The sequence below is a fragment of the Canis lupus genome, chromosome 25 (assembly GCF_003254725.2).
Source record: "Canis lupus dingo isolate Sandy chromosome 25, ASM325472v2, whole genome shotgun sequence".
Classification (NCBI taxonomy): Eukaryota; Metazoa; Chordata; class Mammalia; order Carnivora; family Canidae; genus Canis; species Canis lupus.
In genome coordinates this window covers 50776583-50792380 of record NC_064267.1, presented here as the reverse complement: position 1 = coordinate 50792380, position 15798 = coordinate 50776583, and the positions used below count along the sequence as shown (strand labels likewise).

Here is a 15798-nt window from a genome sequence, read left to right as displayed (position 1 = left end):
CCTCCTCGCTGAGCCCCAGCCCGCAGCCCCAGGGCTCCCAAGTCCAAAGTCAGGGTGTGCGCAGCGAGGCCGCGGGGGAGGGAGGAGCCGCCGGGTCCAGGGCGCCCTGGGCCTCACCCCGCGGGCCGCGTGGGGCTCCTCCTGCCGTGGGCTCCTCAGCGGCCCCACCGGGAACACCCAAGGCAGGGGGACTAGGACAGGCGGCGGGGCCAGGCCCCCAGAAGGGCAGGCCTGTGAGGAGGGGCTGGGTTCAGGTGTGGGGTGCGCAGGACGAGGGCGGGGGCCCTGGATGGGGTGAGCGACACGGGGAGTCGTGGGGAGCTCGGGGAGAGGCTGGGCCGCTGGGCCCGGGAGGGAGGGAGGCGGCCACCAGGCAGGGCCTTCCAGCTTCCCCCAGGGCAGCACGAGGGCAGGGCGCCCCCTCGACAGAGCTGGGCCGCTTCCTCTGCACCCCCCGCCCCCCAACCCTGGTGCAGCCCTGCGGCCCTACACGGGTTGTGGGGTGACCCTTCCTCCCTCGGCAGGAGGAGAGCAGGCTGTGGGCCTTCAGCGCGGCTCCTCCAGGAGCTCAAATAGCGCCCAGACCTCCAGATGGCGGAGGGGGGTCATGGAGAGCCCCGGGGGAGAGCCCTGAGAGCCCTCCGACCGTGAGCGTGGGCAGCAGGTGCACACGCGCACACACACGCAGCCCCACGGGCCAGGCCCAGCCCCGGGGGGACACACAGCTTTATTCCAGGCGCAGCGGAGGGCTGGCCGCCGGGCCTCACGGCGCGCGGGTGCACAGCCCAGTGACCCGGGGTCACCGACTCACTCACAGCTCAGTGCCCCCGGACCCTGGTCCCGACCCTCCTGCATCCCGGGGGACGGGGTCACACGGTCATCTCCGCCCGCCCCCGGAGCGTGCCCAGCAGGCGGGGAGCCTGGGACCTGGTCCACGTGCCCGAGGCCTGTCTCCTAGGCGAGGGTGACGCTGAGAGAGTCCTGGGTCCTGTGGGCCTTGGCAACGGGCACCGAGGCCAACAAAGTAGCCTCCTGGAACTCCTTGGCCACGAAGTAGTAGCCGATGGCGTCCAGACAGCAGTTGGCATCCGAGAGCTTGCCCGTGACGTACAGGGCGTAGCAGAGGGCGGGCGTGGGCCGGCCGGCGGCCGCGTAGACGGTCAGCACCACGTGGAAGGGCAGGAAGCAGAGCACGAACACGGCCAGGTTCGCCCAGACCATGCGGGTGGCCCTCCGGGTGGCTTGCGCCTGGTGCGGCCCGGAGGCCGGGCGCTCGGCCAGCGCGGCGACCACCTGCAGCGAGCAGAAGCCCAGCACGGCCAGCGGCGGGTAGAAGCCCAGCAGCGAGAAGAGCGTGGTGCCGGCGCTCTGCCGGGCGGGGTTCCGGAAGCAGAAGCCGCCCTCCTGCACCCCCAGGGCCCAGCGAAGCACCAGCGAGCTGCCCACCAGCACCCAGAGCGCCGCGCACACGGCCGCGGCCTGGCGCGGGGAGCGGAGCCCTCGGGCGCACAGCGGGTGCCGCACGGCCACGTAGCGGTCCACGGCGATGGCGGTGATGAGGCCGATGCTCAGGTACCTGTTGGCCAGGTAGATGCCCTGGGACAGCTGGCAGGACACCGTGTCCGTGGTGTCCTTGAGGGAGTGCAGGAAGAAGGGCAGGGCGCACAGCAGGCACAGGTCGGCCGCCGCCAGGTTGACCATGTAGACGCGGGTCTCCGTCCAGGGCCGCATCCGGCAGCAGAGCACCCAGAGCGCCAGGCCGTTGAGCAGCAGCCCCAGCACCAGCAGCGCGCCCGTGTACGTCCTGTCCACGTTCTCCACCCAGGTCGGGTGCGGGCGGGCGCAGGTGCCGTTAGCGCTCATGGCCTCGGTGGCTGCGGACGAGAAGCGGGCGTGAGGGGGGCTGCGGGGCGGGGGGAGCAGGGGGGTGGGGTGGGGGGCGCCAAGGCCACACAGCAGCCAGCCCCCGGGGGAAGCAGAGCCCCTTCCCCAGAACTCAGGGCTCCTCCTCCCTCCCTCCCTCCCTCCCTCCCCATCCCTTCCGGAGGGCACAGTGGCCAGGATGCCCCGGGCGTCACCCTCCCTCCGGGTGCCCGCACCCCAGCCCTGCGCCGGGGGTCCCACCCGGCAGGGCCCCTTGGACCCTCCGTGGTCAGAGCCTTGCGGGCAGCCCCGCCCCTTCAGGCCCAGGTCTGAGGCTCCGAGCAGGCCCCGCGTGGCACCGAGCGTCCCCTGCCCCCACTGCCATCCAGGCCACCCGAGGCCTGAGCCTCCACCCCTGAGAGGCCCCCTCACTCCCCTGCACACGCTGCACAAGGGCTGCGACCAGCCCACCGGGGTCAGGGGGACCGGGGCGGGGCTGTGCCACCCAGGGTGTGGCCTGAGGTCTAGGGATTGGGCTCTGGGGTCCCCCCAGCTGGCCAAGCCTCGGGCTCCCCAGCATAAGGGGGCGTCGGTGTCATACACACGGGATCACGAGCACCTGCACGGCGGCCAGTGTGCCCAGCGTCTGGGGCGGCGGGGACTTGCCCACCAGGCCCCACCCTGGTTCCTCTGCCTGGGGGGGCCAGGGTGGGAGTGGCCTCCTCCCTGTCAGGCCCCGGGGCTCCCGCCCACCTTGGGAGCCGCTTGGAGGGGGGGTTGCGGGCGAGGCCTCCTCCCTGCCTCCTCCCCACACAGGAAAGGAAGAAGCATCTGGAAGCATCAGGTTCATGGGCGCGGGGGGCCCACTTCCTGGGCCAGTCCCCGGGGCTCTCCGGGCCGCAGTCCATTAGCGCAGCAGAGCAGGTTTCAGCCGGAAACAGCAATATTCCGCCCAATTATCCCATTTCAGCTCTTGGGAACCGAACGTGACCTCCCGCCGCCCCCGCTCCAGGCCGCTGAGGACGCCCCCTCCTGTTTTTTTTTTGTTTTGTTTTGTTTTTTAAGGATTCTGCTTCTCTATCTGTTGTGCGACACCCAGGTTCCGGGGCTCCACAGACCCCCCCAGAGCCCAGGGGGACCGACCCAGAGACCCTCCCGCCATGCCCGCCCCCCCCCACAGCCCCCCAGGGGCACGGCGGCCCTGCCGGGTGGGCGAGCTGCCCCCGGACGCTCGGGCCCTGCTGGGGATGTCCCGCGATCGCGCAGTCGCCGTGCCGGGCGCGGGGGGTCCTTCGGCCGCGGGCCCTGCTGCCCTCCCGAGCTGGGTCGGGGACGGGCCCCCGCACGAGGACCCGTGTCCAGGGCAGGTGCCCCTGCTGGGCTCCGGCTCAGACATGCGGGTCCCTCACCTCCCCCGGGCTGGGCGCCACGGCCCCACGGTGGGGGCCCGGAGTTTCCTGCTGGGGGGCTGGGGGGGCCGGCACCCCGAGCTTCCATTTCCTTCCTGATGGTGAGATCCGTCTGCTCCCCACCGAGTGGCAAGGCGCCCTCTTCCCGCCCTAGACCGAGTCCCTGGACAGTGACCCCAAAGGAGCCTGCGGTGGCATCTGGGCGGCTGGCACACGCCTCAGCCCCCCCGCCACCCCCTCCCCGGGGCCCGGAGCGCAGTGGGGTGTGCCCGGATGTCTGGGCGCTGCAGGGGCCCTGGGGCCGGGCACCCGCCCTGAAGTACCCAGGTGGCAGGAGGATGGCCGCGGGACACGCAAGCATCACATGACACACGGGCCTGTAGCTGTTTTCTACTTTCTCCAAACCTGGTCACAGCTCCCAGGGGGAGGCGGGAGTCCTGACCCCGGGGTACCCCGAGTTACCCTGCATTCGTTGCCCATGCGGATGCCCCCCTCATCAGGAGGGTCCCCTGAGGTTCCAAACCCGCTCACACTCACGCCCTCTGAGCCCCCCTCACCCCACCCCGAGCCCCCCTCACCCCCTCTGAGCCCCCCTCACCCCACCCCCTGAGCCCCCTGACCCTCACCCCCTCCGAGCCCCCCCCAGCACCCCCACCCCCGGCTCCAGGGTTGGTACCGACCAATAGTAGCCCCGGTTCTGCAGCTGAGCTCTCGCCCAGGGCAGCGCTGCTGTCTGGGGTGGGAACGTGGGGCGCCCTGCACGACTGCACCCCTGAGGCAGCAGGCCGGCTGACAAGAGCAGAGGGGGTGCTGGGGCTGCCGCCGGGGCAGCTCAGGGCTGCCTGGGGGAGCTTCTGAGAAAGGAAGTGGGGGCCAGCACGGCCTTCCTGCCCACAGAGCTGGCACGCTCGGTGAGACGGAGTCTTCTAGAAACAGCCCAGGGCAGCAAGGCCACAGCCCCAGACAGAGAGGGGCCTCCCCTCGGCTGGGCCCCCAGCAGCCATGAGGTGGTGTCCCCTGTGTCCGGGGCCAGCATCCGGCGGGAAGGCCACAGGCGCCGCTGACCGGTGACCGCGGGGCAGAGGCCGCAGAGGCCAGCCTCGCAGGGCCATGCAGGTGACTTCCGCCGCGCGCCGCCTCCCTCCCTGCCACAGGCTGCCCCTCCTCCTCGGAAGGGACCCCCCCCCCCGCCCCGGCTCCTCCAGGCCGCTGGCCCTGCTCCGGCTTAGCGCCCGCACCATGAGGACAGGGACCCCAAGTCCCGCGTGCACCCCGCAGGGCCCCCCAGCTTCTCTCCCTGCTCGAGCACACCCACCCCCTGCCGTTCACCGAGGCCCCGAGCAGGGTGGCCGGGTGGCGCCCAGAGGCCCGGCGGGGGGGGTCTGAAGGCCACCCCCCAGCGCCCCGTGCCCCCGCCCCCGCTGCCAGCAGCCCACGGTCTGGCTTTCTGGATGGATCTACCAGGCGTTGGGGCGGCTCTCGTGCCCTTGGTTCCTGCTCGGGGCTGGGACCCCTGCTCTCAGCCGCAGGGGGCTGGCGCAGAGCGGGGCCACGGACCAAGCTGGTTCCTGGCTCCCGGGGCTCCCCACGGCGGGGCGGCGTCGGCCGGGGCGCCCCCGGATCCCAGAGCGGCCGCTCTCCCCCGCCTGCACCCCACCCGCCCGCGCCGCCCCGGCTCCCGCCTGCTTCGCACCTGCAGAGCCCACGTGGCAGCCCGTGTGCGGAGGCCGCTCCGGCGCTGCTCCGGGTCCCGCCCTGCAGGCCGATGGGACACTCGCGGCATCCGTGGGGCTGCGCCTTCTAGGGAAGTGAGCGGGGGAGGCTGAGTCACCCGCAGGCCGGACCTGGATGGGGCCCAGGGGCGGGCCCAGGAAGCGCTGCAGACTCCGGGGGCCTCCCTGCCACCCCCCCGCAGGACCAGCCCCCCCCCCCGCCCCGCCCAAGGAGGAAGCCGAGTGCCCAGGAGGAGGGCGGGGGCCCTGGGGACGCGGGTCGGCACCCACCCACCACGGGCGACCCCGGCGGAGACCCGTCCGCTCTGAGCCCCCTCTACTCCCCGGCCTGCCTCCTCTCTGCAGCCGCCCGGGCCCCACGCCCCTCGCGGACGCTGCCAGCCCCCGAGGTGTCTCCTCAGAGGCGGGTCTCAGCTGCTCCCACGCGCCCCCAGGCCCCGCCAGCTGGGCCTGCCCCCCCAGCCCTGACCCCAGGCCCCCCGGCCCCCCCCAGGCCTGCTACCCCTCCCTGTCCCCTAGGCCCCCCAGCCCTACCCCCAGGCCCCCTCAGGCCCCCTCCAGCTCTGCCCCCCAGGTTCCCCCAGCTCTGCTACCCCTCCCCACCCCCCAGAACCCCCCAGCCCCGCCCCCAGGCCCCCCCAGCCCAGCCCCAGGACCCCGTGGACGGGACCAGCGAGGCCCCGGAACCCGGAACCCGTGGGTTGCAAGTCAGGGCCGCCTGCACCCTTGAGAAGGGAGGACCCGAGCCACCGCCACTGCCGCTGGGACACTTTCTGTTCCCCTTCCCAGAAACGGGGTGGGTGCAGGAGATTCCTCCCCTCAGGCGGAAGGGCTGGCCAAGAGCCAGGTGAGGGTGCCACTGCGGGGGCGGGGCTCCCACCGGCATCACCCCGCGCCCCCCCTGCCCGCTGCTGCCACACCAGCTGCCGCTCGCTCTCGCCCCATAGCCGCTCGGTGGCCCAGGAGAATGAGGCCCCCCACGTGGAAAGGCTCTGGAGCCCCGCTCCAAACCTGAGCCCCGCGGCCCGACCCTAGTCGCCCCGGCACTGCCCCGTCAGGAGGGCTGCTTCCGTCCCGCTGTCCCCGGGCCCTGGGGGCTCCCTCGGCGTTCAGCCCCAGCCTCCACTCCCCAGAGCGAGGGGACGGTGACACCTTCCTGGCCACACTGCCCCTTGGCCCTCTCCCGTCTGGCATCGACCCCGTATCCCGGGAAATGGTTGGGGTGCAGGGAAGGCCAAGGATGAACCTCCCCCAGCCCAAGCCCTCGGCCCGGCCCGTGGGGGGCAGCCCCTATGTGGCGCTGGATGATGCTGCCTGTTTCCAGAAGCTGGCTCAGAAACTGGTCTAGTGTGGCAGAAAGAGGCCGCGGTCCCCTGGTCAGACGGCCGGCACCCTGACATGCTGACACACCCTGGCCGGGGACCTCTCGTGCCATCTGCCGCCAGCCAGCCCATGCGAGGCCCGACGGGCAGAGGCCCCGTGTCGGGGACAAGCCCTCAGAGCCCTGCAGCCCTGCAGCCCCGGCCCGGCCCCCAGCGCCCCCGGTAAATCCTTCCCTGGCCCCGAGGAGGCTCTGCTGGGCTGCCCGGGACCCCGCGGCACCGAGGGGCTGCTCAGGCCAGGTGCTCAGGGAACACGTCCACGGTCCCTCCCGACCTGGCCCGAGCAAGGTGAGAAGGGAGGTTTGCCAGAGAGAGAAGCCCCCAGAGGACCAGTGACGCTGGGCCACTAGGGGACGTGAGGGCATCCTCAGGGGGTCCTGAGGGGTTCTGAGGGGTCCTGAGGTCTTGCTGACCTCGGTCGGGCTGCTGCCACTTGTGGCTCCCTAGGTCACATCACAGGGGTGGGCATCGTGGGAACAGGGAGCCCGAGGGTAGGTGGGGGGCTGCTGTCGGGTCCCCCCAGCCACACCCCTCCGCTGCGCAGCCACACGTGGGCTCCGCACCAGGCGCCCGGGCACCGTCCTGCCCTGCCCGTCGTCAGGCCTGCGCCGTCCCCTCCAGCAGCAGCGCCCGGCCTGCCACAGCCTCTGCCCTGGACGCTCAGGGCAGCTGTCCGCGTCCTCCTCCCACTCCTCTGCTTGTGCTCGGCCGGGCCTTTGGCTCCGGCTGGAAGATGCCTGGGGCATCCGGACCCGGGGGCGGAAGGCGTCCCCACCTGCGGGCTGCCCCGCCCCAGCACCCACGCTCACCTGGCGGGGTGGGCCACAGACCGCCAGGCCCCCCGCTGCCCCAGGAGGGGTCACTCACCCTGTCCCTGGGCTGGCTCCTCGAGGGGCTGCCGTCCAGCCTCCCCTGCGGCCCGGGCCCTCTGGGACACGCTGGGCAGGGGCGGTGGGGGCGCTGGGCCACTGCTCCGGCCACCACGGGTCACAGGTTCCTCCCAGGCACTTCCCACTCCTGCCGACCGCGCACTTGCTCCTTTGCCCACCAGGCGTCCTTCCCCTTTCTCCGCCTGAGGCTCGCTGCGGGCGGCTGGCCCCTCGCCAGGTCCCACGCTTGGTCTCACACCTCGGATGCTGACAGCGGGCGCCACCCAGCCTGGGTCCCTGGGCTCGCGGGGCAGGGAGGGCGGGCCTGGGCCAGCGTGGGGACCCGGCCCCTCCCCCTCCGGGGGCCGCTGCCCCACCTGCCGCCGGCGTCCCGGGGCTGAGGGCTGAGAATGTGCGGCCGAGAGCAGCAGCTCACCCGGTCTGCAAGTCACGGGGGAATGTCCGGCAGCCCTCGTTCGTGGAGCAGGACACGAAGGGGTAGAGACAGGAAAGGAGCCACGAGAGGCAGAGAGGCTGGAGGTCCGAGAGGATGCTGGGCGCCCAGGAAGGGAGAACCGCAGATTACAAGTGCACCGCAACACGGTTTGTCCCTGTCGGACGAGCTGCCTCCCCGCGTTTGACGGCCACCCCCCCCCCCCCCGTGGGGAAACGCCTGGACGTCATCCGTGGGTGTTCAACAAGGTACGAGCCCCAGTGGCGGGGCCCTGCCGTCCTGCAACGTCAGAGATGCCTCGCCCCCTGCCCCGGACTCCTGCTTCCGGGAGCCTGTGCCGGACAGACCAGCGAGCGGAGCCTGGAGAGGCCGTCCCTCGTCCCCGTCCCTCGTCCCTGTCCCTCGTCCCTCGCGGCGCGGGGCCAGCACAGCCCGGAACCCGCTCAGGGGGCGCCCGAGGGCCCTGCGTGCGAGATGCCTGCCGTCCACACCGCAGGGCACCAGGAAGTCGCACAAAGGAAGGCGGGATAAGCCCTGACGCTAAGGCTTTGCTCGGGCAGATGGTCACCCGACAGGGAGCGCGGGTGCCTCCAGGCTGCACGGCTCCCAGCAGCTGTTCTTCGCAAATGGAAGGAAGAGCGTTAAAGTGGCCTTAAGGTAAAGGATTAGCCACAGGGAGCAGGTGGGGGGCCTGCGGAGACTGGACTAGAGGTCGGACTTCTACATACAGGGATGAACCTTGCTTTGCAGATCGGGCTTTAGAGCCACATGAACACGTGGCTCGGGGGTGGCAGAGCGCTGTCCTGCGCGTGTGTTTGTTTTCTCAACCTTTATCTTTCATTCACGCTGACATTTTGATGATGACGTGATGTCTGGCACTTGCCCCGAGATATTCCAAGCTGGTAGAGGGAGCGCAGGGGAATCGGTGCCGGTCATCGTGGGCACGTGGGGGTCATCCCCGTCCTATTTCTGTTTGAAAATGCCCCAAATAAAAAGGGTTTAAAAAGGGATGGCCACACGCCCCATAAAAAGTAAGGAAAGGCCATCTGGGGCTTTTCTTTCAAGCCCACGGTAGTGGAGGAGCAGGGCTTCCTCGGGTCCTGGGGCAGGAGAAATCCCTGAGAGACGGGCGGGCGGCGGGGAAGCCCAGCAGGGGCCCCCAGGAGAGGCTCCCGATGGAGGGTGGCCCCGACACGCACACGTTCACGCACGATACCGCGGACCTGCATTAAGGACGGCCCTTTCAGAACGGGGCTGGCATCGGGCAGGGACCCCACGGCCGTAGGCAGACCCCACGGGCGGGGAGAAGGGTCCCGGCCCACAGCCCGGCAGCGAGAGGCGGCCCAGCCGTGGGTCGCGTTGGCGGTTTCCTTCTAGACGCGGACGTTCTTTTTTTTTTTTTTTTTTTTTTTTAATTTATGATAGTCACAGAGAGAGAGAGAGGCAGAGACACAGGCAGAGGGAGAAGCAGGCTCCATGCACCGGGAGCCTGACGTGGGATTCGATCCCGGGTCTCCAGGATCGCGCCCTGGGCCAAAGGCAGGCGCCAAACCGCTGCGCCACCCAGGGATCCCCTAGACGCGGACGTTCTTGTGGTTTGCACCACAGCTGGTCTGCGGCCCACGGCGCCCACGTTGTAGCCCTGCGTGTGGAGGGGGCGCCCGAGGGAAGACGCCCGGCCCGTGGGGTGCCCATCGGCGCCCCTACCCCTGCACCCCCGCCTGTGTGCCGGCCCGGAATCCTTTCAGCTTCCACAAGGTGTAAGACGCAGGACCGTGCATGCACTGGGCGTTCTCCTCCGTTTCCCGTCCTAACCTGGGCCCAACTAAAACTCTTCTAGAAGCTCCGAAGTTCATCTTGCATTTCCCCCCACGTGCTCCGCGGCCCTGCCCTCCTCTCCGAGCTCTGCAGCCTGTCTCTCCGCCACCCACACAGCCCGTGCCCCCCAGCCCCCCAGCCGTCCTGCGGGGGCGCCCCACTGCACCCCAACCCCGGCAGCCGGGCCGCACCGCGCCCCCGCCAGGCCCGGCCTCCTCTGGGGGTCAGGGCTGCACCTCACGGGGTCGCACTACAGGGTCGTGGAGACCCCCACGGCCTGGCAGCCAGAGGCACGGCCTGAGTGGGGGACGCCCCTCCCCCGTGGTCCCGGCCGTGTGTGGAGCCTGCTGGAGTCCGCGATGGCTCAGGCCTCAGATCCTCCTGAAGGAGGGGTCTTCGTGGAGTCCAGTTCCTCAAGCCCCCCTAGTGCTCAGCCACTGAGGGCTGGGTCCCCCCACGGTCAGACCACAGACCCCAGCAGGCACCAAACAGGCAGCATTTTACTGGACCCCCAGCGGCATTCGGGACAGTTCTTCATTTTTAAGTGTTTTAATAAAATATTAGATCAAAATGTACAGCCATGGACACATCCACAAGTAAGGAGTGGGGCTCCCAGTGGCCCCCACATCCGCCCAAGTTCTGAAACCCTCTCACAGCGACCTCCCGGTGCTGGCACCCAGCCACGGGCTTTTTGGGCTCCAAGGGGCACACTTGCCCCGTCCTCCATGGCCCCTCCCTCCACACCTGTTTCCTCCACTTGGGTCCCTAAATTGGGGTTTGTGGGACTTGGCTCTAGACCCTTTTCTTGCCCCAACACACACTCTCCATAAGCAGGTCCACCCACTCCTGCCTGTTCAACAATCGCCGTTATGCCCACGACCCCACCTGCCAGCTCCAGCCAGGCCTCCGGACCACGCGTGGCGCTGCCTCGGGGCATCCTCTCTTGGCGCCCTCCAAGAGCCCCAAGTGCCGCGCGTCCAAAGCTGACAACATCCCCCTTCGGCCAACACCCCGGTCTAACTCTACTCTTCCTCTGGAGTTCCCCATGTCAGGCAATCATCTTCCTTGCTCCCCGACCAGATACCTGGCTGCCGCTCCTGACGCTCAGTCTCTCCTCCCCTTCTTTCCCCCTCCCCCTTTCCAATCAGGCATCAGTAAGTTAGATACAAATATTGTAAACCCAATAGCAACCACTGGAAAAATGAAAGAGTCACAAAAAATAAGCCAATAGAAGAGACAAATGGAATACAGAACAAGACATGCAGTCCAAAAGAGGGAGAAAAGGGTACAAAGAATAGAGGAGATAAATAGAAGACAAATGCGAGATGGTAGGTTTAACCCAACCATACCCACACTTACATTAAATTGGTCTAATGCTCCTACTAAAAGGCAAAGATTTTTCAAACTGGTTCAAAGAAGCAAAAAGCAACGATCTATTGTCAAATGACACATACTTTAAATATAAAGGTAGGTTAAAAAAAGTAAACAAAATGAAAACATGGAAAAATAAAATGCAAACACTAATCTCAAGGAAGCTGGAATGAGTGCATTAATATCAAACTTTTTTTTTTAAGATTTTACTTATTTATTCATGAGAGAGAGGCAGAGACGCAGGCTCCCTGCAGGGAGCCCGATGTGGGACTCGATCCCTGGACCCGGGGTCACGCCCTGAGCCGAAGGCAGATGCTCAACCGCTGAGCCCCCCGGGTGTCCCCGGGTGTTAACTTCGATATAGGGAATATAAAGGAACATTTCATAACAATAAAAGGATCAAATTGTCAAGAGGGTCTAACAGTTCTAAATGTGTATTACCTCATAACAGAGATTCAAAATATGTGAAGTAAGTTCATAGAACTAGCAGGATAGGGAAACCCACAGCAACGATGGAAAAAAACAAAAAACAAAAAACAACGATGGGTTATTTTGACCATCTCTCAGTAACTACGAGAAAACCGATAAGGATAAAACTGACTTGAACATCAATCAACTTATCCAAGCTGATGCTTAGAGACCAGTTGCCCAACAACAGCAGAATACATATTTTTTTCAAGTACATGTGCAAACATTCTCCAAAATAGGCCATATGCTAGGCCACAAAATATGTCTCAAGACAATTAAAGGAATTAAATCATACGGAATATGTTTTCTAAATACAACACAATTAAATTAGAAATAACAAAAATATATCTAAAGAGTGCCCAAATATTTGGAACTTAAACAACATAATTATAATTAACTCAAGGGTCAAATACATAATCAAAGGGAAACTAGCAAATATTTTGAATTAAATGATAATGAGAGCACAACGTATCAATATTTGTGAGATTAAAGCTAATGGAATGTTTCATGGAAATTTTGTAGCTTTGAGTGTTTATATTGGACAGAAAAAAGGCCTAAAATCATTGATCTAAGATTCCACTTGGGGAACCTAGGAGAAAAACAACAACAAATTAAACCCAAGTAGGTAGAAGGAAGAAAATAAGGAAAAGTGGAAATTTAATATAATGCAAAAATAACATAGATAAAACCAATAAAATTAAAGTTCTTTTTTAAAAAAGATTTTATTTATTTATTCATGAGACACAGAGCGAGAGAGAGAGAGAGAGAGGCAGAGACACAGGCAGAGGGAGAAGCAGGCTCCACGCAGGGAGCCCGAAGCGGGACTCGATCCCAGGTCTCCAGGATCACGCCCTGGGCTGAAGGCTGCGCTAAACCGCTGGGCCACCCAGGCGTCCCCCAAATTTGTTGAATTCTTAATTTAAAACCTTTCCAGAAAGAAAATTTATGACCAGATGGTGTCACTGGTGAATCCTATCAAACATTTAAGAATAAAATAATATCAACCCTAAACACTCAGAAAATATAGAAGGAGAACGCTTCTCAACTCCTTTTCAAAGGCAAGCTTTACCTTCACTCCAAAACTAGACAGAGCTTTACAAGAAAGGAAAAATAAAGGTCAGTATGAACATAGATACAGAAATCCTTAATAGGATATTAACCAACAGAATCGAGCGATCTACAAAACAAATAATACATCACAAACAAGTAGCCCAAGAATGTAAGATTTTTAACATTAAAACGTCAGCCAATAGAACTGACTACCTTAATAAAACAAAGGGAGTCTTTATATAATCCTCTCAATAGATGCCAAAAAAAAAATTCATTGATAAAAATTCAGCATCTGTGTATGATAGAAACTCTCAGCAAACTAGGAATAGAAGGAAGTTGCCTCAGTCTGACAAAGGGCATCTACAGAAAAAGATCATACCTGATGGTGAAAGACTGAATGCTTTCCCGCTGTGATCGGGGACAAGGACAGTGGCTCTCACCACTTTTATTCAAAATGGTACTGGAGGTCCTAACCAGCAGAAATAAGGTGAGAAAAAAAATGCATTCTGATGAGGTAGAAACAGAACTTTCTATTTTCACGTATGACATAATTGTGTATGTAGAAAATCCTAAGGAATTTACCAAAAACCCAAACAAAAACAAAAACCCGATCCCAAAACTAATAAACTAATAAGTAGCAAGGTTATAGAACACAAAATTAATATACAAAAAAATGTGTTTCTATATACTGGCAACAAACTGGAAGAATGAAACAAAATATAGTATCATTTTCCAAGTGTCAACAACCAAAGTAGTTAAGAATAAGTGTAGGGGCCAGGTGGGGGGCTCAGCGGTTGAGCGCCTGCCTTTGGCCCAGGGCGTGATCCTGGAGACCTGGGATCGAGTCCTGCGACGGGCTCCCTGCGTGGAGCCTGCTTCTCCCTCTGCCTGTGTCTCTTGTGAATAAATAAATAAAATCTTAAAAAGAAAAAAAAAAGAATAAGTGCAAAATGTCTATGCTCAAAGCTACAAACTATTGCTGGGAGAAATTAAAGACCTCAAAAAAAAAAAAAAAAAAAAAAGAAAAGAAAAAGAAAAAAAGGACAGGAATACCACCCACGTTCATGGTTCATGGACTGGAGGGGATGGATTGTCCTGTGGATCTACCTGGTCGATCTGATGATGCGTCAAGCATCACGTTCTGCTCGTCGTGCCCGCCAACTATACCTCGACCCTGACCCCGTCTCTCCACCTCTACCACCTTCCGTCTGGCCGGGACGCCGTCATCTCTCCCTTGATGTCTGCATCCGCCTTCTGCGTGGTCCCCTCCCCAACCGGAGACTGACCAGAGAGAGAGGTCACATATGCACACATCGGACTGCTTAAAGCCGTGCCGGGGCTCCCTACCACCCGGCCCTAATACCCAAGCTCCTCAATGGACCTCAAGGCCCTCACCGACCTGCCCAGCCTCAGCTCCTGCCACACCTTCTGAGCCTACTCCTCACACTGTAGGCGCGGAGAGCTTCTTTCCATTCCCTGAGTGTGCGCGGCTCCTCTGCCAGCCCCTGCCCTGCGCTGCCGACCCCAGGCTGGTCAAGGACCACCCCCACGTGTCATCTATCCGTCACCATCGGGACTATCCAGGTGACCTGTGTGCAGACAGTCCTCCCTAATGGATCGTGTGTGCTTCGAGGGCAGGGGTGCCGGGCCTCTTGGCCACATCCATCGCACCCCACGCACACTCCCGGAGGAGCTTCAGAATGAACAGGGGGAGCAGGGCAGAGCGCGATGTGTCGATGCTGATGGGTCTTCACAATGGGGCGTGGTGGATGAGGGATGAGAGCACATCAATGGGATCGCAGACACACAGTCACAGCACCCCAACATCACATTTGTCCAGGCCCTAGGAACCCACTGGGGACCAGCGCTGACCCCTAATAGAACAGCCAGCCCAGCCAAAGCCAGGGCTGTCTCCTTGTCCGTCAGCCTCCCCTCCTGGGTGATTTGTGAGGGGACAGGCAGCTGAGGTCCTGTGGGGGGCGGGGAAGGAGAGCATGGGGTGAGGGGGGCTTTAGGTAACTGTGCACAGCGTGGTGACAAAACCTCCGTGCCCGGTGTTCCCAGGACCCTGGAGGAGCAGGCTCCCAGCCCAGACTCGACCACACCGTCTGCCGGGATCAGAGGGTCCCAGCGAGGACCCTGCATCTCAGGTCCCCTGGACCGGGACTGGGCCTCAGAGCTGCAGAGCCGAGTACTCCTGGGGGCTGGGACACCCAGCCTCATCCTCAAAACCAGCAAAGACCATCTCCTTGATGGAGGCACCATGTTCAAGGCCTTGCACTGGGGTCCCCCAAACCCCAAAGTGTCCCCAGGAAAAAAAGTGACTCCTGTATTCATTTCAAAAGGCGGCACATCTAGCTTCAATCTATCAAGTATCAGAGAAGAAAGAAACAAAAAAAAGGCTAGTCAAACCAAAGATGCAGCCATGGGGCGCTGGGCGAGCGATGATTAGCGGAGAGACAGAGAGGAAGCGGCCTGGAGCATCCAAGAACCCACTTGAGGCCCACTGGGCCCTGCCCCGGCCAGGCCCCCTCCCTACCGCGCTCAGGGCTCCAGGATCTTGATACTCACCCCGGAACCCCTGCCACCCCAAGGCTGACCCAGGCCCGGGGGAGGGGGCAGGCGAAGCTGAGAGCAGACCTGGGCCCAGGGCTGGGCAGGACGCGGCTCCCGAGGGGAGGGCACAGGCCACCTGCCTGAGCAGGAAGTGGTAATGAGAAGGAACCTGAACAGTGGCACAGGGCAAAGTCTGCCGGGAAGGCTGGAAAGGTGCTGCTCCCAGCGGCGCACACCCGAGCCTGCCCACGTGGGTCAGCCGGGGCCGGCCGGCACAGGACGGCGGCCCTTCGCCTACAGTCCCCGCCGGCAGGTGCACAGAGCCGGACGCCCCTGGTGTGGCCACCACTGCTGCGGGGGGCCCTGGAGCCTCCAGTCCGTGCGGGTCAGCAGGGGGGAGGGGGGAGGCTGCCGTGGGCCGGCCCAGAGCCCGTGGGCTCCGTGGTCTGCAGCCCCCACTGGGCCCGGCGGATCCTGCACGGGGCTGGGGGGCACCACGCCACACCTGAGAATAGGGGCGGCGGCTGGGGGCCTCTGAGGTGCAGGGGACCTGCCGCAGGTGGGAGGCGGCACAGGTCGGCTTCCCGTCGCTCCCCCTCCGCAGGGCGAGCCGGGCTGTGCCAGGCCAAGGACTCCAGGGCAGAGCCAGCGCCCGGACACTGAGGCCCAGGGAACACGAGCTGCCTGGAGGTTGCTGCGCCCCGAGGCGGTGCCGCCTGCGGGGGGTGGGGGTGGGGGTGGGGGTGGGGGTGGGGGTGGGGGGGCAGCCTGCTGCGCCTGAGCATGCCCGGGGCAGCATGTGCTTCAGCTGGGCCCCCTCCTGCC

The 15798-nt window shown here is 63.5% G+C and overlaps 1 protein-coding gene across 4 annotated transcripts; it reads right to left on the bottom strand.

The window, feature by feature from the left end:
* Positions 1–708: 708 nt before the first annotated feature.
* On the bottom strand, positions 709–15678 carry GPR35 (G protein-coupled receptor 35). Of its 4 annotated transcripts, XM_035716543.2 has the most exons (3): positions 14989–15601; positions 4966–5072; positions 709–1874 (listed from the first exon to the last, which is right to left on the bottom strand). In XM_035716543.2, the coding sequence occupies exon 3, from the start codon at positions 1861–1863 to the stop codon at positions 955–957; it is 909 nt and encodes a 302-aa protein (XP_035572436.1). In that variant the 5' UTR covers positions 1864–1874; positions 4966–5072; positions 14989–15601; the 3' UTR covers positions 709–954. The 4 variants fall into 4 exon arrangements, with proteins under 4 accessions (XP_035572436.1, XP_025319479.1, XP_025319481.1 ...); XM_025463694.3 differs by lacking the exon at positions 4966–5072 and having other exon boundaries at positions 14989–15678; XM_025463696.3 differs by lacking the exons at positions 4966–5072; positions 14989–15601 and adding an exon at positions 7255–9627.
* Positions 15679–15798: the final 120 nt, after the last annotated feature.

Coding starts and splice junctions, on each gene's coding strand:
- GPR35 (XM_025463694.3), bottom strand. CDS start 1,863: ATGAGCGCTAACGGCACCTGCGCCCGCCCGCACCCGACCTGGGTGGAG.